The 21,973-nt window shown below is 46.4% G+C and overlaps 1 protein-coding gene across 13 annotated transcripts in view; it reads left to right on the top strand.

Moving 5' to 3' along the window:
* Positions 1-21,973, top strand: part of RGS8 (regulator of G protein signaling 8) — a 135,129-nt gene that overhangs the window by 102,088 nt on the left and 11,068 nt on the right. For 5 of the 13 annotated variants that reach the window (XM_086693850.1, XM_086693853.1, XM_086693861.1 and 2 more), the window contains 3 exons: positions 4,396-4,469; positions 8,936-9,037; positions 10,102-10,166. In XM_086693850.1, coding sequence (XP_086549976.1) covers positions 4,396-4,469; positions 8,936-9,037; positions 10,102-10,166 — 241 coding nt within the window. The other 8 variants (XM_086693856.1, XM_086693855.1, XM_086693854.1 and 5 more) reach the window with 8 other exon arrangements.

Genomic DNA, 21,973 nt, shown 5'->3' with positions numbered 1-21,973 from the left:
GAGGCAGCAGAGGAATCAGGCACGTGTGTGTGCACAATGGGATACAAGACCGGATAGGCAAATGGGACCAAATTGTCAGGATGTCAGGTAGGACACACTGCCACAATGAAGCCCATCGAAAATGACTATAGAGACGATTCACTTTATGGTACCTGTTCAGTGGGTCACTCTGGTGGTAGTGTAGTGAGCCATGAGGTTTATGGGGGGTGGGGGGAGGCATCGAAATGGGGGCAGGAAGATCAGCTACTTAGGAGGGAGTGGAAGAGGAATGCACCAAGCTGGGTGCCCAATGACCTCTGAACGGCAATGTCAATGAATGAGAGGGGATAAAGTTAAGAAATAGTTCAGAAATGTAATGAGAAGTTTTAAAAATCAGTTCAACGGGGCAAGAGAAAAAGAAGCCAGAAATACCTCTACTCACTACCCTGGGGCTAGGACAGAGCACTGTCATGAGCAAGCATAGGGAGCCCAGCAGGAAGGGAGGTTTTGGAGGGAAAGGAGGTTGTTTCGGACACAGTTGCATCTGCAGAGTCTGAGGGGGATGGAGTTGTCTGGCTGTCCTCTGGAAAAGAGGCAGGACTGAAGCACGGTTGCCAGAGGTTGGGTTTCCCAGGAGGAACAAACGGAGAGGGAGAAGAGCTGAGAGGGGCAGGGAAGAGTGAGAAACTCAGAGTGAGAGCAGGGCTTGTGATGCCTGTTTTCCTGGGAAAAACCCTGTGTCCGGGCTGAGATGTCCTATGCCGAGTCTGCAGCCAGCAACTCAGGAGCAGTGACCAGAAGAGAATCCAGGGCTCTGTATTCCTGGGCCAGGGCTCTAACCCCGGGGAAACAGTGCAAGTAGGTGAGTGCCTTTGTCACTACTACCCCTCCCTGCGTGCCCTTCCCTGTCTCTCTCCTTCAGGAGAGGAGACCATGCACGAATGTGGACCCCCTCCGCTCTGCTGAGCCCCCCACCCTGCCCCCACTGGAATGCCTAGTGTACCTGCCTCTATAGGAAGAAAGATTAAGTTAGAGTCCTCCCCTGAGAGGGACCCTGTACTAGGTCTGTGCTTCTCAAACTAGGGTACGGTGTAGTTACACTTTGATGTTTAGGAATGTTTGGGTTAAAAAAAAAAGTTTGGACTAGCTTTCATTTTTCTTTTTTTTTTAAGTTTATTTATTTACTTTGAGAGAGAGAGAGAGAGAGAGAGAGAGAATCCTAAGTAGGATCCGTGCTGTAAGCATAGAACCTGATGAGGGGCTCAAACCCACAAACCGTGAGATTATGACCTGAGCCGAGATCAAGAGTCGGAGGCTTAACTGGTCAAGCCACCCAGGTACCCCTAATTTTTTCTTTTTACTCATGTTAGATGCATGTCCTAGCTCTTTATATTCCTGCTGTTCCTTAAATTTTTATTAATGATTCTATCTTTCCTTAAACACTTTGGTTGGCTTATTGACTTCCTAGGACTATATCATTTCTCCAATGGCTAATTGAAGATTATGATGCCAAGTTAATACTAGTCAGCCCGCACGTGAGACTTGGGCCCATCTGCAGTCCTGCCCTAACTCCTCAGTGCCTTTCAATCCTGGATGCCAGATGGGGCAGCCTGGGACTTGGAGGAGGCCTTTATCTCACAATTTTAGCACCAGAAGAGGAGTCCCATGATGATGCTACCTTTGTGTTAAAAGCAAGAGTCATAGCAAGGGTTGGAAACAGGAAGTTTGGTATCAGGCACCAGCTCTGCCACTTTTAAGTGACTTGTCTCTGTTTCTCCATCTGTAAAATGGGGACGATAAAAATGTCAGCCTTGTAAGTTTGTTGTGAGAGTTAAATAAGACAGCAGCGGTGCAACGTTGAGCACAATGTCTGGCACATACTGAGTGCTTGTTTAAAAAAGGCTGTATGCATGGAATCAGAGAGGATCCACCTTGTGGAATAACTTCTCTTGGATTAGGGAAGTGCTTATCAATGGGCCGTATTCACAGTTTACATGTGAACTTGTTTCTTACGATTGCCATGTATCAAGAAAATGTCTAGAAGCAAAGGATTCTCTTTATGCTTCAATTCTTATTCTTTTTCAAAAATTTATTTGCTTTGCAAGAGAGAGCAAGAGAGAGAGAGAGAGAGAGAGAGAGAGAGAAGGGAAGGGGCAGAGAGAGAGAAAGACAGAGAGACAGACAGACAGACAGACAGACAGAATCCCAAGCAGGCTCCTTGCTGTCAGCATGGAGTGTGTGTGATGCGGGGCTTGAACCCCCGAAGCTGCAAGATCAGGACCTGAGCCAAAACCAAGAGTCAGACGCTCAACCAACTGAGCCACCCAGGCACCCCCTATGCTTAAATTCTAAACCCCAGGTAGCATCAGGGTTCAAGACAGGGGCTTTGAGGAATGGAAAACATTTCTCTTGCATCTCATTTTATAACACGAAGTTCCATTTACCTAACAGAGGCACACTATGGACATTTCCAGAGAGAGACAATGAGTCACTGTGGAGGCAGCATCAGACTTTTTATTTCATCCTGTCGTCAGTGTGTGCTTGAGGCATACTCCTATCACTGCGAGAATATGGGTTCTGCACCAACAGACCTGCCAGGAATTCGGTCCCAGCGTGACATAGTAGGGAAAGCTCTGCTGTAAGAGTTCTAAGAAAACAAGTCTGGTCCTTGAGTTGCCCCTGACGTGTTGTGTCACTTAGAAAAAGGCATGCTACTTTTTCTAGCCTCAATCTTCTCATCTGTAACTTGGGGAGATTAATACTCTGACTATGGAATAGGATTGTTGAGAAACAATACACGAACATGCTTTCCACATTATGAAGGGTTAAACAAATGGAATCTAATATTTTTATTATAAAGCCATCACCTTCTATAGAGATTTCTGCTGCCTGTAGCAAATGCTGCCTTCTAGGTGTCCGATATGACTTGCGGCAAAGGTTCGGTACGCTTGGAGCTAGTTCCTGAGTGGGAGCAGGAGATCCAGCCTTAGAGACTAGAGTAGAATGTGGTGAAGGTCAGCTTTGTCCCAGGGTAGCAGTTTGCAAACGTTAGCATGCATCAGAATCACCTGGGAGAGTGGGTTCCATCCCCTGGGCTTCTGATTCTGTAGGTCTGGGGGTTGGGCCTGAGAATTTGCATTTCTAACACATTCCCAGGTGATGCTGACAGCTGCTGGTGGAGGGTGGTGTGGGGGGGTGGATACTCAGAGAACTACTGTACTAGGGCAATCAGGAAGGCAGGAAGAGGGAGTCCTCCTTCTGGAGGAGGAGTGAACCAGACAGTGTGAAGGTCCATGTGGGTAAGGTGGTTTGGAAGGACAAAAAATGCAGAAGACAGAAAAATAGGGATAATGTGCAGATTGGGCAGAACAAAGGGAAAAGTCTCACTCCATAACAAATGCAAGTAGGGGGAAGTTGCTAGGTGATGGATGAGGGAGAGAGGTGAATTTCCACTGTAGGAAAAGCCAGCAGAATTGGAAATATACATGTTTTAAGGAGGCAGAAGAGGTGGAAATTTCTCATTAAGAAGTCAGGAGTGATGGTGTGTTTGGTGCTGGGGGGTGGGAGTAGAGACAGACGGGGGAGAAGTGCCTTCGTAGAGTAAGGGGGACAGCTGAGATGTGGCAGAGGGGGTAATTTCAGGGCTGTGTGGTTTGGCTTGGTAGTGAAGCACAATAGAAATTGGGAGAAAGGGGGTGGAATTTAGATGTGTGACCTGCCCCGTAGCTTTCTTGCTCTCTGCATTTATCACATCACATCACACCCAGCAAGACAGCCCCCCTCCTCCTGGCTCATTAGGAGATTTGATTCGGCTTGGCTCCTGCTGTCAGCAGCTGTCTGGGGCAAGATCTTTATGCTCCCTGCTCCCTGAGCAGCAACCAGCCTTCAGCCAGCAGCAGAGCTCATTAGAAGAGGGCCCCCTGGACACTTGATTTTCAGCTCATTGGTGGCCGGAAAGAGTTAATACCTACGGCTTTGCTGCCCCCTGCACAGCCTCTGGGTGCAGAGGGAGGCAGCTTTGGGCTGTGGGGACTTCTCCCTGAGCTGCAGCCAGAGGAGCAGGGAAGCAGGTTAGTGAGGCTGAAGAGGAAGGTATGGGAGGAGTGCCAGGCGAGCTCTGTTCAGGGGCACCTCCTGCATCCTGCCAATGAGGATGGGCGTGCAGACTGTGCCCGGGAGCTGAGCCGCCGCCCGCTGGGTGTAGGCTGCTTCAGTATTTACTGGATGTGACAAGCAGAGAGAAGAGCTTTCAGCGGGGCCGCCTGCTGCCCGGCTCGAGTGGTGGGAGGTGTGTTGTGCGTGCATGCGTGTGTATATATGTGTGTGCACGCACGAGTGTGCCTGTGCATCCATGCACACATGTTCTTCACCCACCGAGGATCTGACTGCTAAAAGAAAGATCTACTCTTTCCCCAGAACTCCTTAGCCTGCAGCCTCTCTGACCATCCAGTTGGCAAAGACCTGCAGGCCATGAGGACCGGTCAAAGACAGTGAGTATGGCTTTTGCTTTTCTCTTTCCTCTTCAAGGTGCCCATGTGGGCTGATTGCATTATCCATATTTAATTAACCTGCCTCTCCATGCATATTGATTGCTTTCTCCCTGCTGAGACTCTTCGTTTCTCTTCCCCTCTTTAAAAATCGTTGCTCTTTGCTTTTAACCTTTGTTTTTTCCTTGAGTATCCTCTCTTTCCATTATGTCCCATCCTGTCCGCCTCAGAGTCACCTGTAACTTGGTGTCCACCTAAGAGGGCACATTGCTGCAGGCCTGTCTGGGCTCTGGTAACCCCGAATTCTGTCCCCTAGAAGTCAAGGGCCAAATGGAATTAGAGTCCCAAGATGCTGGGGTGAAGGAGGCAGCGGGGGCCAGAGTGTCCTGTAGATTCTTATTTAATCGAATCCAAGGCTGAGCTGAGTGAAGGGATGGTGGAAGGTCCGAGGGGCAGCAGTGGGCAGTGCTGGATTTGGAAGGGAGAGAGGCAGGCATGGAAGCAGTCCCAGCAAGCCAGTAGGAGCTAGCAGTGGGAACGGGAAGAGAGGCAAGGCAGTGACCAGAGGCCTGGTAACACCTGCCCCCAATGACCTTGCCTGCCATGTATGTGGGGAGCAGTCCCTGTTTCTGTTCAGCACCAGAGTAATGAAGGCCCCTGGCACAGGCTTCCCATCCTCTGTGGCTGTTTCCCATAAGCAGGAGGAAATGAGGCAGAGGTGCCCCAAACAGTGATTCCTTGCAGCTGTAGGAGAACCTTAAGGCTGCAAAGAGCTTCGATTTCCTGACTTCTGGCCAGGCAGGTGTGCGCACCATTAGGACAAGGATGAAGGAGACGTCCTCACTGGCAGGGAACGTGATCTAAGCTCAGTCGCCTGGGGATGAGCTTTTACACAAAGTCTAACTGGTTTTATTTATTTATTTTTTAGTTTAGTTTTAAAGCAGTCTTTTAATTTTATTAATTATGGTATTATTCGAGACGGTATTTCAAAAAGTATTTGTTGAAATGTTCCGTGTAATATCAAAATAACTTACATGGAGTAAGATCGAGTGGGGACCGTATCTATCTAAATTAGGTTTCTTTTAAAATGGATTCTATGTTTGGTGTCAGGGTTCCCCGGGGGAGCCCTTTATGGATAGGCTGCTCTCTTCACGTGTTTCTTCCTGTCATTTTTGTGGGAACAAAGGGTTTGAAGTACTGAGAGTGGGACCCTCAGGAGAGAGAGATGATCAGTCGATGAGCCCTCAGCCTCAGTATCCCCTTTCCTGATGTCCTCCCTACTTCAGGTCGGGAACAGGCCAGTGCCCAGGCTGAGGAAGGTCAGGCAGCCTCCCCGTGGGCAAGACAGAGAGGTTGGCATATTCATTTTGTCAGCTTGTGCCTGTGATCCCTGCAAAGGAGCAAGCCTATGCCGTGACAGTGCTCGATGAGCCTTCACCCTTCCTCCTGCTTATACCCTCCCAAGGCTCCTTGCATCCCATCCTTAGAGGAAGGCGAGAATCAGAGAGGCAGCCAATCAAATAATTCTAGAACAAGCGCTGACCACCCACTCCCCACCCCTGGCTGGCTGTTCACTTGGGCCCCACCGGAATAAGACAAAGAGAATGGTAATTTTTGGCTTGCCAGGCCCATGCCTCCCTCCCCTGGGGCATGTGCCCCACTTCACTGTTGATGGGCTGTGTTTTGGGGACGTAGGAGCCACCCAGCAATTTGTCCCTGTTCATCCTTAGTTGGTCACCCTTCCTCAGGACAAGCAGGCATTTGTGGGGAGCGGGCTGTGTGTGGGAAGGTATTCTGTCAGCGGAAAGCCATCCAAGAGGATTTGTAGCGCAGTCAGATAAGAGAGGGTGGTCCCCCTCTTACAGCAGATTCTTTGATTTTAGGTGAGAGGACGTGAGAGGGATTTACCCCTGTGCCCCGCAGTCTTATCTCCCGCCCTGACGTCCCTGCACACCGGCCAGAGGGTTAACCGTAAGCGTGTGCCTGCATGGCCGCTTTACTGATGCCACGCAGGTAATGATGCTAACCTGTCTTCCCGCGCCTGTCCCTTTCCCCTTTCTCCCCTGCTGTTTGAGCCTGCCCCAGCCTTCTAATCCCACGGGTGGTCCACTTGCATCCAGCCCCTCAGGCCATCTGTGTGGACCATGCTGTCCTTCCTGGGTGCTTCTTGCAAAGTTGTGGCCTTGCAAACGGGACCTGCCTTAGAGCCAAACCCTCCTATTGACTGGTGGGACTCATGGGGTGGGACTGTGCATGAGCTTGTACTGAACCATTTAGGGACCTCTGTAAGGTACTGGAACAGGGAAGAGAGATGAGGGCAAGCTTTGATTTCTGGTTTTGTGTTGTTGTTGTTGTTGTTTTTAAGTAACCTTAACCTTTGACTCTCACTTCTGCTCCCATTATTTCAGACCTAACTAACAGGGTTATAATTCAGGTCTCAGCTACACAAGATGGAAAATCAAAACCATTTGGCCCCAAAGAATATCTTGTGGAAGATCTTTGCAAACTATTTGGGAGAATCACCGTTGTCTTGGTAACAAGTATACCCTGTACACTGGCCCCTGCTAAACTTGGTTAGATGGCTTTTGTGGATTTGCCATTTTTTGAAGTCCTCTTAATTGCTCTTCGGGGGCATTGACCTGACTATTCTGTGAGTGATGATTCTGGGGCACCGAGGAGTGAATGTACTCCCTGAAAGTTGGGTTTTGGCCTTGGTGCAGCCAGAGCAAGACCTTTACTTGAATTCATGGAATGTGGTGACTCAGGGACCCTTAATCAGTTGCTCACATGGCCTGGTGTCAGAGCACCCTGTGATTTGTAAGAGTGAGTGGACATAACATGCTCACCATCGCCGGAGATAGAATGGCTAGCACCAATGTTTTAAAATGCCACAAAATCGATGGCTTCATAATGCGCCTGGCTGAGATCAGAGGTGGGAACATAGGACGTGCAGACCCAGTTTTCTGCAGGAGAGGGGATATTTCTGGGAACTTGGATGTTCCAGCTTTAAAAGGCTCTCGGAGATGGGCTGTGGAATACAAATGTCCACCCTTGCCAAATATAATACCATCCCAGTTGACGTTTGTTGGAGAAGCTGGGACAGGGATGAAAACCCATGTGGAGTGAAAGGAAGAGATCGAATTGGATGGCTTCTAATGTCTCTGCCCAGGTCCAGGATTCGTGAAACAGGGGAAGGGAAAGCCAGGCTGGAAGAACTTCCCTTCCACATGGAAAATAACTTCTATAGGACTATTTCTGTGGCAAATTGTTACCAGTGTGCATGTGGTGGTGCCCTTTTAGGTCACTCCAAAGTCCTGATTTGATTACCCCAAACCCTTCCCACTTACCTTTGCTCTGCATGCGAGGAGCTGCCACAGTTAAAGGTCCAGGGTCAGTAAACTTACTCTGTCAAGGGACAGAGAGTAAATATTTTGAGTTTTATACAGTCTGTATTGTAACCATCCAACTCTGCCCTCCTGCTTGAAAGCAGGTTTAGACAATATGGAAGTGAATGGGTGCTGTCGTGTTCCAGTAAACTTTATTTACACAAACAGGCATCTTGTGGGGCCATAGTTTGCTGATCTCTGGTTAAAGGTTAAAAGGCACTAATGTTGTAAGTCAGAAAGAGACATTCGCGTAATTTCCCATTGGATTCTCCATAACAGAGAACCTTTAAACATCTTAGGAAAATAAAAAGTACAAGAATTTTACACATATGTGTTAAAATTGTAAACATGCTGATTGAGATAAGCCAGAATATAAGTAGGAATATGAGAGATGAGTGAAGTCCATGAAAGAACTGAGAAAGGGGTCCTGGTTCTTGACGACCATTCATTGCAGTCACCTATGGGTGTTGGTCCTTGCTGGTCCGTAGCCATTTATGTATAAGTATATATATCCCCCCAGGTTTTGGGATGAGTGGGGAGAACCTGAGTCAGAATTAATTTGCCTTAAAGCTTCATTTGTGTGCTGAGATTCTGTGGTCTGCACCCCTGTCTTATGCGAACAACTCTCTACCCTCTGTGTGGGTACCACTTCCAAGGCTTTGCAATCAGAAACTGCTTCTCTTGCTCCTTTGCCCTCCTAGTGGGAGAGCAAAATGTGGATTGTTATTTTGTCTTCGCCGTATTTCCTTTCCCTACAGAGAATCCCAATTTAGAAATTCTTCCAAGCTAATGACCTTCATTGACTTACTATCAAGTTGAATGTTAGCTTTGAAAAAGCCTTAAGCCTCTAGGGGGTAGGGTACCTATTTACCATTCCAGTAGTCGAGTTAGGGAGTGAGTATATCCCTTGATCTTCTAGGTATCTCTCCTCTTGTTCATGAAATCTTTAGGGACCGCCTGGGGCAGGATGGGGGGTCAGGGGAGGCAGCTGAGGCTCCTGCAGCAGCAGTTCCGGGGGGCTTTTCTAGAGCTGACAGGTACGATCACAACAGTTCCCCGTCCTTCTGCCCTGTGTTGTTGCAGGAACAAAGGGATGAGGACCCGCCTGGGATGCCTGTCTCACAAGTCAGACTCGTGTAGTGATTTCACAGCTATTCTTCCCGACAAACCCAACCGTGCTCTAAAGTGAGTAGTGCGGCCACCTGGCATTCCCAGGGAGCTCACCATGGGGTGCCCACCTCAGGGCTGTAGGACCTGTTCTTCTCTATTGAGTTGTTGACCAGATGAGCCGGGTGACAGTAAATCCCTGCCACTTGGCAGCTTCTTTTATATCCCTAAACGAGAGTGCGTGGACGTGTACTTTCCTTTTCAAAATGCATGATTTAATTCAGAATAGGAACCCTGTTTTTACTTTTTTTTTTTAACGTTTCTTTATTTTTGAGAGAAAGACAGAGTGTGAGTCGGGGAGGGGCAGAGAGGGAGGGAGACACAGAATCCGAAGCGGGCTCCAGGCTCCGAGCTGTCAGCACAGTGGGGCTCGAACCCACAAACGAGATTATAACCTCAGCTGAAGTCGGACGCTTAACTGACTGAGCCACCCAGGTGCCACCAGCTCTTTTTACTTTTAAGAGAACCATATTATCCACCATTCTTACGAATCTGTGATGAAGGATACTCCCTGGTTCTACTTAGTTGGCCATCTGAGCTCTTAGTTTGGAAACAAGCACTCAAAAATACTCTAAAAATGCGGTTAGGTTCAGATAATCTGGATTCAGTGCCTGTACTGTGCAAGTACTGTGTTAAATGATGTCCTAGATGTTACCTTCTTTAACCCTTGCGAGGTTCTGGGATGTGCATCATGATACCCTTTGCACAGGTGAAGAGATTTATGTCACAGTAAAATATGGAGTCAGAAGCTCAGCCTACCTTTTCTGACTCTAAGGCTGGTTTCTTTCCATTGTTGTCTTGGCATCTTTATATCATGTGCTTACTTAGCTTGGTTTTTTAGACTGAAATCTAATGTACTCAACACACTGAATTCCAGTACTGAGGTTTGCCATCAGTTACTTAAGAATGTACCCATCGACAGTGACAGAACTGTAGGAATCCAGGTGTGGTTCTTCGTCTGTACCCCTTCCTCTCATTGTTCTGATTTGTTTGCCTGAGCAAATCTCAATGGTTGCTGATGGCGGGGCAGGGGTGGGGGGTCATTTCAGAAATATTCAAGAGAGATGTTTCTTCTTTCCTAGGAGACTATCCACAGAAGAAGCCACGAGGTGGGCAGATTCCTTTGACGTGCTTCTCTCCCATAAGTGTAAGTAGAGTCAGGTCTCATTGTGTCGCAGCAAATCACCCGTTTAGCAAAAGATGCACAAATTCCCACCATGATCCAGGTACTGTACTGGGTGCCCCACACAGCTCAGGTCCCTGCCCTCACAGAGCCTCCTGCTTAGAGAAGTAGATGGATAACAAAACACAGTTTAAGTGTAGTGGGAAGAGGGCCTTCTTTCCTGCATTCTGGGTTGAAAGTATGGTCCCAAGAAGCCTTCATATTTTCAGCAGTTCTGGCAAGAAAGATTTCAGTTTAGGGAGTTGGAGTGATGGGCTCAGTGGGAATGACCGTCTAGTTTCCACCCCAGATCTTGTTTATAAAATTAAATGACCTCCCTCCAAGTCCCTGGAGAGCCTTGGGTTACTCATCCATCAAATGTATATTCTGTGTGTTTTGTTAGTCTTTTGAGTTGGCATAGTTTTGTGTTTTCTTGTTGCTTTTTATTTTGGGGCTTTACTACTCCGGCTGTATCACACTCCTCAGTTTCTGGATTGGTGTGGTTTTTACTAGAACATATTTCTGCTGCCCCTTCTTTTCTGTTTTCCCTTTTCCTCATTTCTCATGCCTTTTGTCCCCCAACAGATACAGACGTAATCATGCATATTTTGGGGTGGGAAGGGTGCTTTGATGCCAGCCAAACTTTCCAGCTCTTGCTTTTTTCTCATCATAAGCAAGTCCAAAATTATCAGGCTTTGAAATTCTACTGGTGGGGTGTCTGGGCAATTTAGTCGGTTAAGCCCCAACTCTTGATCTTGGCTCACATCATGATCTCAGGGTTCAGTTCATGGGTTCGAGCCCCTGCTTAGGATTCTTTCTCTCCCTCTCTCTCTTTGCCCCTCCCTCCCCCTGCTCATGTTCTCTCTCTCGCTCTCAAAATAAATAAATAAAACTTAAAAAACAAAAAAAGAAATCCTAGTGGCAAGAAATACATAGGAGTGGGAGAGCAGGGGTGAGGAAGAGAAGAGGGTCTTTTGCAGAGGAAAGGTTTTACCCAGACCTTCAGAGTTCCTTTTATACCCTTCCTGCCAATAGTAGAAATCCTGATTGATCTGGGTACAGAAGGGTAGCTTTTAGCTTAGAGTCTTGTTTCCACTTAATTGGGGAACTTGATTTTTGTAAGAGGAGGTTAAGGGCATTGGCTGATATTCAGACCTATGTTCTTCATTTTGACCCAGCTCGGCTACTAGGTAATTGAGTGGCCTTGATGGAGTCCCCCAATCCTCAGATGTCTTTAGAACTGGTTTTTCTCTCTGCTGGATGGGCTGTTCCCTCTAACTATGCCCCGATCCTAGTAAACTAGTTAACAAATGCTCTTGAACAGATTTTAAAATGAAATGTGAGATCTAAGACTAAGCATATATTGTAGCAAGTAGTTTCGTGAGACACATAGTCATTTGAGTGTTCTGTGGACTACACTCAGGAAGGAAAACAAGCCAGCATAGGTAGAGTGTGTATGACATGTGGCTGTACCCCAAACAGCCAGCTTCTGTGGTAAATTTGCCAAGGTAATGGCATATGTTCAATAATACTTTGGATTTGGCAGGAAGGCTTGTTTTTATGAGGCTATTTTTTTGACTTGTTTTCTGGAGTCACATTAGGCTAGACAAGTGTCACTATTAATTTACACCTTCTTTCCTGGCTGGATTTACTTCAAGGTCATCTTGAAGTTTGGTTTCTATTTCAGCCTCATAACTGACTCACTTAGTTCAAGTCCCTGAGGCTGTTTCCTCATTCTGAAATGGTGATAGAAACACCTGTGTACTACCTGTCACCTGGGTATGAGAATCTTCACAAGAAGACACCTTTATTGGGGTTTTCTACTTAAAGGTGTTGTGTAAGAATATGGTGGTATTTTTTTTAATGATGCTTATTTATCAAATGCAAAATAAATGTGCCTTAAGAATAAGTTTGCAAATTTGGCTGCCAGTTATTAATGCTGAGCCATTAGAGACAAAGCTTATGGTCATTAAATTAGCGGATGGACTCTTAGGGTATATTTGAACTGCTGCAGTGACAAGACCTGGAGATTAAAAGGTTTACTTTTATTTGTTTGATTCAGTGACTTTTAGAGCTGCAGACACTTGGTTCTCCTTCCATCCTGGATGTATTTGGTTTCCAGGAAGGCAGTTACTCCTTTCTGAGATGGGGATTCCACTAAGGGGCCACCACATTGCTTCTTTGTCAAGGCACAACAGAAATAGGTTGTTTTGGACTTGGAGGTTCTGTGATCCTTCCTGGAGTCTGATGTTCTGTTTTGATTTCTGTTTAGCATAGAAATAAAAAGCCAATGAGCGAACATCTTTGAAAAGAAAGAGGCCTGTATTCACAGGTCACTGGCAGAATTTCCGTAGCCTTCTCCCTGTGAAGGCTAGGGAGGAGTTGGAGCCCAGGTTACCTTGAAGGGTGTTGACAACTTTCTTAAAGTCTAATTAATTTGGGTTAATGCTGTGACTCAATTAGGGCTGATTAAGCTTTTCCAAAGGGATTGCATGTGTGCTGGTCCCTCAGGAGGGACAGTGGTTGATCAGAGATGTGCAGGGCTTTCAATTAAGATAGCAAAATGTCCTAAAAAGTAAAGAAAGGAGAATCACGAATGAGCTCCGGAAACAATGTGCTTTAATTTTTTTTTTCAACGTTTATTTATTTTTGGGACAGAGAGAGACAGAGCATGAACGGGGGAGGGGCAGAGAGAGAGGGAGACACAGAATCGGAAACAGGCTCCAGGCTCTGAGCCATCAGCCCAGAGCCCGACGCGGGGCTCGAACTCACAGACCGCGAGATCGTGACCTGGCTGAAGTCGGACGCTTAACCGACTGCGCCACCCAGGCGCCCCAACAATGTGCTTTAGTCTAGAACCCACCCCCCTGGTAATCCTCTGTATGTAGGCAACTGTCCTCCCTGAGTTTTCTATTTCAGATAATTCTTTTTTTCCCCCATTCTCAGTTTATAGAGCATCTTTACCTTCCCTACTCTGCTTGAGTGTTTTGGGCACTCATTTATTTCAATAAAGGTGTACTAAGTGTTCATTATGTTTGAGGTCTGTGCTAAGCAGTTGGTTGGGGGTGGACAGGACAGGACCTCCCTGGTGGAGAATGCAGCCTTCTGAGACGTGGACATAAGAAATAATAGTGTGCTGACTACAGGCTACGGAGTTTCAAGATTTCAGATAGAATCCTGATATTGGGTGTTCCTCTTAAATTCCATTTTGTCAGTATTAGAAGTCCTTACTGACCTGGCAGCAGCGGGTCTGTTTTTAGTTTAGAGCATTGTTTGCACTTAATTGGAGAATATGCTTCTGCACAATTAAGTTAAGAACATTAGCTGGTAGTCAGACCTGTGTCCGAATGATTTTAACCCGGTTCTGCTTCTAAATAGCTGGGCAGCCTTGATGGAGTCCCTCAATCTCTTGGAAAATCTGGTTCTTCATCTCTACAATGAAGGATCTGGAATACGGTGTTTCAGAGACTGGATCCAGGACTACCCTCTTGTTCTAGGATGCTGTCTGTAGCAATCCCGGAGACTGAGCCATAACCAAACACCTACGGCAGGTGGTTTGAGTCAGCGCTGCCTGCAGGGTTACGTAAAGCTGCTTCAAAGCTGAAATTGTTCAGGCAACCAAATGAGGGGCTGAAGCACCTGGGTTACAAAGCCTTTCCTCCTCGACAGGGTCCCACCATGTAGGGAGCTCTTCTCAGGCTCAAACCTCAGGAAAAGAAGAAAGAAACTTCATTTTTTAAACTTTAGAAAGAGAAAAATCTGGAAAGCAAATATTTGGACCAGTTTGATTTCCAATCACATTTGCTTACAAGTGCAGGACCAAGCTGAAGAGATACCATGGAGGTCTGGGGGACAGCCACTTGCTGAGGGCTTCTTTTCTTTCCCCCAACTAACAAATGAAAAATGAAATTGCTGGTGACTTGATCAGCCAAAGAAGGATTTTTAATGTGGGTTAATTTGGCGTCTTTTTCCTGCTTATCCAGGGACAGTTAGACTTGGTGTCTGTGAGCTGTGCTCCTTACACTGCCCTGGAGGGTTTGTGTGTATGCATGTGTGTGTGCATGTACATGTACACATCGAGAAGACTTCCTGCCTGTGCACCTCATACCCAGGACAGCAAAGACTCCCAGTTTGTGGGAGAATTCTTTTCTGATGGGTTACAGGAGAGTAGGCACAAAATTGTGTGCTTTGATTTCCTCCTGATGTTCGTGTCCAACTTTTAATGGGACCCTCAATCCTGAACTCTGATTCAGTTCAAACTCTGAATCTTCCTCCTTCCTTTCTTCCTTCCTTCCTCCCTCCTTCCTTTGTGTGTGTGTGTGTGTGTGTGTGTGTGTGTGTGTGTGTGTGTGTGTGTATTTTCACATAAAAGTTGGATTCATTCCAGTTTTAAGAAGAAAGTGTAGACAGGGTTTCTTCCCCTTTCTCTCACTCACTTTTTTTAGCCTGATCCTATACCTGGATGACAGAACACCTCACCCTGGGCATCCATTTGGTCCTTGGCTTTGTTGCATTGTTTGCCCAGAGCATGGAGGGTCTGTGCTGACCTGTCCCCACCAGGCCCAGGGAATGTCAGGCGAGTGGAATAGTATAATTGAAAGCTCTTTTGCATTCACAGAGTTAGTATCCACCTCTAAGAAAAGGAGACCAATAAATAAGGAAGCTGTTGGTTTTTAAAAATTGGCCTCTTTGGGATAATGATTGAGATATAGAAAAATATAATGACTTGATCTGGTCACACAGCAACCAAGCAGAAAACCCAAAACAAACAACAACGTTAAGATTACGAGCTAATGAAATTCCTTAATTATTCATCCAAATGGTCATTAACTTTAGAATGTACAGTTTAAGTATCAGGTTTCCATTCATTGCATAGCCCTCCCCACATCCTTCTCCAAGCCAAAAAATTCTGGAACAGTGTTACTCAAAGTGTGATCCAAAGAAAGCAGCCGCAGCAGCTGCTGGGTACTTGTAAGAAGTGAAAATTCTGGGGTTTGGTCTCAGACCGACGGAGGCAGAATCTCTAGGGGTGGGACTCAGTAATTTGTTTTTCCTCAAGCCCTCCAGTAATATTTATGCCCACTAAATCTTGAGAAACACTCTAAAACATAAGTACGTAAAGCGATGAATCTGGAGCATCTTGGTGACACAGGTGGCCTGTGCTTTCCAAGAAACACACTGAAGACTGTGTTACAGCCTTCCAAAGTTCTAAGGCAGCACAACCCTTTGATGGTATGATGCTACCTATGCAGCGGGTATGGTGGACGGTGTTTGCCGTAAATAAACAAAGATGGCAAGTGTGTTTTCTGGATAAACTGAGGCTAAGGGTTAGAAAGAGGTATGTGAAGGAGACACGGATGGAAAAGAAGTTTCTCTTCCTCTTTGCCAACCTCTCTACATTGTTATGATCTTTACTTGCACCCAGGAATGTGGGTGCATTTAGCCTTTATAGAAGGAGTGCCAGGAATAGATAAGGTAACTATTCAAAGTCTGCTGGAAAAGGTTTGAATGAAAAGCAATTGGATGGGCCTCCAACATCCATTCTGTCGCTTACTGGCTCTGTGACCTTGGGCAAATTACACAACTTCTCTAAACCTCGCTTTCCTCATCTGTAAAAGGAGAATGATAAGCCTTGCCTTGCATAATTGTTTGAGATTTAAATGTGGCTATGGTTGTGAAATGCTAAGCATGATAACATGACGTAGAAGGGCTCCACAAAAGAGAACTCTTTTAATTATTTTTGTTATAACACAACATTAAATTCATCGAGGAAACGGATTTCATGCTTTCTGTATGCTAGAGATGGCATCAGCTTCTTTCCATGGGCAGCTGGGGGTTGAACATGAGGGTTGGGTGGGGACTGTATTAGAATCGTCAGGGGGGGTGCTTATTCATATTCCATAATACCTCACCCCCTTCGTATCATGAGCTTTTGGTATCCTTTCCTCATCCCTTCCCAATTTCCCTTCAGTGTATGTGAGAGAATCCCCCCTGGGGATGTAGTTTTTAACAACCCAGCAGGTGAATCTGATGTGGTCCCTCTTTGAGACTCCCTGCAGTGTTCCTGTATCAAACTAATTAGATAAATATTCCTGGACATTTAATTTTGGGAACCTTTTAGGTGATGGACTGGTGTACCTGGAGCTTTATAAGACTTCCCTTGTATTAAAGGAGTCATTTGTGAATGCTTTTACCCATTAGGGACATTTTTCTTTGTTTCCCTTTCAATAGAAAACTCCTTGCTAATTTCTTATACTAGTTGCGGATACAGGCCCTAGCTTGGTTTTGGTCATTGTTGTTACTTGACCTAGCTTCTGCTTGATAAAATAGAAAAGAACATTGGAATAGGAGTTGTAAGACCCAGGCTGTCCTTAGGCTTCTGCTACCACGTCCTAGGAATAAGAAACCATCCAACCTTAGAGCCTCACCATTTCTTTGTGTCCAATGTAGGCCTTAATCTCTCATGTCCTTTCTGGCTCGAAGAGTCTAACACCTGTCAAATCCTACTACTGTTATAACATACCATTTTGCTATACGTACACTAACAAAGTGAAGATCATTGAAGAAAATTATGTTAATCACAAGGCTGAAGTATAATTAGCATGCCAGTTGCTTGCCAATAAATGTCAGTAACTGGAAATAGTTTGTCCTCTAAATAATCTCTTACCCAAACCTTGCTAAGCCCCAGTTATTTGTTTAAAAACCTTTATTTTATAGATAACACAAAAGAAAGACTTTGATCCTAACGCTGTTCTCATCACAGATTTCAAAGGAGTGAACTCAGTTCTGCATCAAAGAGATTTTTGACTTCACCATTAGTATATGCATCCTGGATTTTATAAATAAATTTGCCTTTCTCATCCTCTGACATTGAAACCCATTCACCAGTTTATTTTTTCCTATTGATCAGGGATGCGAGAGAACTCTGGTGTCTGGGACAGCACTTTGGTAAACAGAGAGGTACCCCCAAAATATTTCTTGCGATCTTGTGTTTTTCGAAGCCTGGGGACTGAGCTGGGCTCCAGCCCACCCCATGCCGGCTGAATCAGGGCTCCTGGACGTCGAACTATTACCTAAGCCACCCTCCCCGCTGCACCAGCTGTACTGCTCATTCATAGTGACCCAGTTTCGGTTCTTATGTAAGCACCCTGCATCACAGAACTAAGAGGAAGATGCCGGCAGCAGGCAGCACGTGTGGCCACGGGTATGTTCTTGGAGATTCTGTGCATGCCCAGGGGGATGCCAAGATTCTGCTGAGTGTTCCAGGAATTCTGGACACGAGCCTCTCCCTTCCTGCACTAGATAGACACTAATTTCAAAAAGATGTGTAATGTTCATAGAGCCTTGACTTCTTAGAATGTCATACAGAGAAAACCAAAATGAAATTTAAAAAAATGAAATTAAAAAAAAAAAGACAGATCCTTTTGTTTCTCTCTCATCTTCCTGAACTATTCACCACCTACCACCTTTAAGTTACCAGGTTTGTCTAGGGGCATTAGGCATATTTATTCTGTATGATGGCACCTTAAGCCCCAAAATACAGGCTTCATGGTCACTAACTCGCATGGAGCACTCCCTGAGTGTCGGGCCCTGCGTGTCCTAACTCCCTTCACCCCCAAAGCTCCATGGAGCAGGTACTGTTAGGATCTGCATTTCACAGATGAGGGAACTGAGGCACAGAGAGGTTAAGCATAGTGCCCAAGGTCACACCTAGCTAGTGTGTGTCAGATCCAGGGCACAATCCCAGGCAGAATGGCTCCAGGGATCAGAAAGGAGTCACTCTTTCCTTCTACTTGGGATCTGTGGGGACTCAGAAACTCCAGGACCTGGGTATCTGGGAGGGAGCAGGGTCTGGCATGCACAGGGCCCCAGGCTGGAGAGCACAGCTCATGCAAAGCAGGTCATGCTGAGAGATGCCCGTAAATGCTCATGAGCCTTTCAGAGATAAACTGGCATCCTTCATTCTAACCAACTGCAGTTTATGGAGAAGCAGAAGGGAAGGAGAGGGTCCTGGTGGAAAGAAGGAAGGGGGAAGAGGGGAGGAGGGGCAACAAGGGACAGAGGACAGAAGAAAAGAGAGAGACGCTGGGAAAAGATGCTGAAGAGTCAGGCGAGGACCAGACAGAGTTTGCCGGGATGAGGTGGAAGGGGATGGAAGGAGGAAGAAAGGATGTAGCTGACGAGGAGGAATGGCTCTGGCTCTGGTCCCATCCCGTTCCTTTGCTGGGTCCCAGAAGCGGGAAAGGTGGGCCAGGTGGTCTGTACACAAAGCCCACTCCCACCATCTGCTCTGGGAAGGGGAGGGGCTCCCACCCCTTCTCACATCCATTGTTCCCAGGTGAAGTTTTTCTTTGCACAGTGACCCTCACCCCTGCCTCCAGAGCCAGCCCTGGGAATATGGAGGGTGGTGAGAGATCGGGGTGGAGAGGGGTGGGGGAGCAGAGGAGGAGGGCTGTGGGCAGGCACAGTCTGTGCAGAGCTTTGTGAGCTTTTTCTTTACCACAATCTGTTCTCTAGACGCTACTGCTTCTCAGGTCTGGACCCTCCCCATCTCTCCTCAAGCTCTTCTTTTGAAATCCCTGACAAATTTTAAGAGCCATATTTTGCTTTGGTTCCCCTCCCACTGTGTCTGAAACCAGCCCTGGAAATGCAGATGACCGCATTTTTGGGTTGAGGCTGCCTGAAAGCACTCGGCATCTTTACAAGGTCACTCAGCCATGCTTTGTTACAGTGTCCCCAGGCCACCGTTGGGGAATGTGCCAGTCTGCTCTATGTGACGCTGCTGTGTCTCGGGAAGAATGCTCAGGGAGGTGCTGCGGGAAGAAGAGAGTTTAGGCCTCCATTGTCACCACAGATAAGGTGATGGCAGGTGTCCTCCTGTGGGAGAATCTCCAGCTCTGTAAGCTAGGTGTCACATTTGCCTCATTGTGATGTACTTTTAGTGTGACAGCTTGATTTGGGGTTATTGTCCATCCCTCCTTTGAAGGAAGAGATGACGTGAGGTTCTCCGGCGATCACGAGAGGAGACACAGGCAGAGGGGTCTCTGAAGTCACACAGATGTGTGTGAACCCACTGTCCCCTGTTACTGGCCATGTGACTCCAAACATTGAACCCAAACTCTCCAAGTCTCACTTTCCCTCTTTGTGAGACAAACTCCCGTCCGAGCTAACATTTACTGACTGCTTGTAATGAGCGTTGGGCACTTTTACGTGGATCGCCTCATTCAGTTCTCAGAACAATCCAGTGCAGTAAGTCCCAGCATTATTCCCATTTTACAGATGAGATGATGTGGGCTTCAAGATGTGAGGACACTTTCTGAGGTCGCACAGATTCGGACCCAGACGGGCTCTCTGACTCCAGAACCTCTGCCTTGATAATAGGGTTGGTGTGAAGATTGAGTGAGTTGACATATGTAGATTGGACAATGCAGAACTGGTTCGGGGTAAATCCTCAGTGCATTGTGGTGATGATGTTGCTGAGGAGGAGGACAGAAAACAATCAGCTAAGAGCTGTGTCTGGTGCAGGCCTGATTTGCAAAGGGAGCACAGAGCAGACTCTTCCCCAGGGAGAGTTAATAAGATCCAACCCCTCACTTTACAGATGAAGATGCTGAGACCCAGGGAAGTCGAATGTGTTGTCCAAGGTCATAGAGCTAATTACGGGCCTGACTCTGATCAGAAGGGATGCTCCCAACTGGGACAGTGGTGCTCCCATCCCAGGTGGGACCAGAAAGGTTCTGTAGGCTGCCTCAGTGAAGCTGACAGGAAGTCATGAGCTGGGTATGAGTTTGCCATACATTTACTTCAAATCCCCATTCCTCCTGAGTCTGTCTCCATGGCTTCTAATGTAATCCAGTGCCCATCCTTGTCTCTAGGTTGTTCTTCTACCCAAGATACAACTCTGCCTTCCACAGGGACTGTTTCGATTTCTCCCCATCTCATCTATTGCTATCATTCCTGGAAACCTCACCATCCATGGAGTTACTCGTGGCCCCCTTGTCTTGGGCTGAGATAGCACTCCCTCCACCCCCCCACCCCCCCCACCCCCCAGCCATTGCTGGTGCAGGCATTGTTTGGGCCCCACCATGATGCAGAGCTGGAGACTGGACTCCTGACTCACATAAGAACACCTGCTTTATAATTTGGTGTCCATGCCACTTATTAATCATGTGACCTCAGGCAAGTTGTTTAACTTCTCTAAGCTTCACTTACTTCTCTACAAATGGCAATAATATGAGGACCTATGCTATAAGTATGCCAGAGGTACCTAAAGCATTTAATGCAGTGCCTGGCCCAAAGTGCTCGATCAGTGCCTGCGGTGGTTGTTTTCAAGATTCCTCCTCTAACTTCAACTTTTTTTAAACCTCCTGTTTATTCTTCTCCCCTTTTCCTGTGTCCCAATGTTTAGATCCTAAATCCTGCTGTTCTCTGGGTTTAAGCTTCCTTTACCAACCTGGACCTGATGGTCCTTTCTTTGACTGAGAGGCACATCCCCAAACTAAAAGTTCTTGCTTCCTTCTTGGTGCATCGTAACCTTGTCCAGGAACTAGAACCTAGGCCTTTACAAGTGTTTGCCTGTTTCTTATCATGTTCCTATTCATTTTTCCAAAGTAGCTGTTGTCAACCCTTCCCAAACCCCTACCACACACACTGGACTTATAATTATTCAATTAATTATCTTAAATTATTGCTCACTATCTGTGACCCTAGACTAGCTTTTGAGTTCTGTGAGGTGGTGACTTCATTGATTTACTCATGTCGTATCCTGCAAACCTAGCATATGGAGGCAGACCACCTTCACAGGGACTTCACCGCAAATTAACGAAGATCAAGGCTGTTCAAACTTACGTATCTCAGATATGTCCCTTCCCTGACCAATTCTTTCCGTCTTCATCCACCCTACTTTCTTTTACTCTACTCTGATTTTAAGGAGCACAAGTTCTTCTGCTTCTTCTGGTCCCCCTCCTTCTCCAGAATTTTCCTTCACCAGATACATTCTTTCGTTTCTTTAATCTTTTATCTTCCCTTGCTCTTTTCCTTCTGCCTGCAATACATCTGGAAAGATCTTGCTGTGGAGTCATAGGGACCTGGTAGGGAAACTTGGCTTTTCTTGCCAGCTGTGTAACTGGGACATTGCTTCGACTTCTGCAAGTAAGCCTTATGTCTTCATTTGGAAAATGAGAGTGCTACTATCTATGGATCAGCATTGTTGTGAAAATAAATTGAGCTAGTGTTTGCAAAATCTCCAGCAAAAAGTATGGCATATAGTAAATAGATAAAACTCCCTGCCCCAAATCCCAAATAAATACATCAAAATAAAACCCTACCATCCCTAGGTCCCACCACCTTCTCCTGCTAAAATCAGACAGGAACTCCTTCCTTCATTTTCTGGCACCCAAACTAGAAACTTCCTGGTATCCACATGCAGCCCTCTTCTCTCCATCATAATTCTGTTCTCAGGCTTACTTCTCTACCTTCCTAGGGGTAACATTTTATTAGTTAAACTCTTTCCTTTAATTTCAACTCCTCCTATTCAACCAGTCTTTTCTGATTAGATCCACATCAAACATACTCAAGACTAACAAAACAAAAAACAAAAACACAGAAAACCGCATTTTTTCGTGACCTCCTGTTTCCTTCTAGTAAAGCTGTTTGATCTTTCTACTCCCCTTCTTGCAAGAGACATCTGAGTTCACTGTTTTCTGCTTCCTCTCCTCTCATTCACCACCACGTTCACCACAGTGTGCCCAGGATCCCCGTTACACCATTAAAGCTGCTCCCTCCCATGGTTG

The sequence above is a fragment of the Puma concolor genome, chromosome E4 (genome assembly GCF_028749965.1).
Source record: "Puma concolor isolate L17-30 chromosome E4, mPumCon1.1.hap2, whole genome shotgun sequence".
NCBI classification, from domain to species: domain Eukaryota; kingdom Metazoa; phylum Chordata; class Mammalia; order Carnivora; family Felidae; genus Puma; species Puma concolor.
This window is presented reverse-complemented; position numbering and strand designations above follow the sequence as displayed.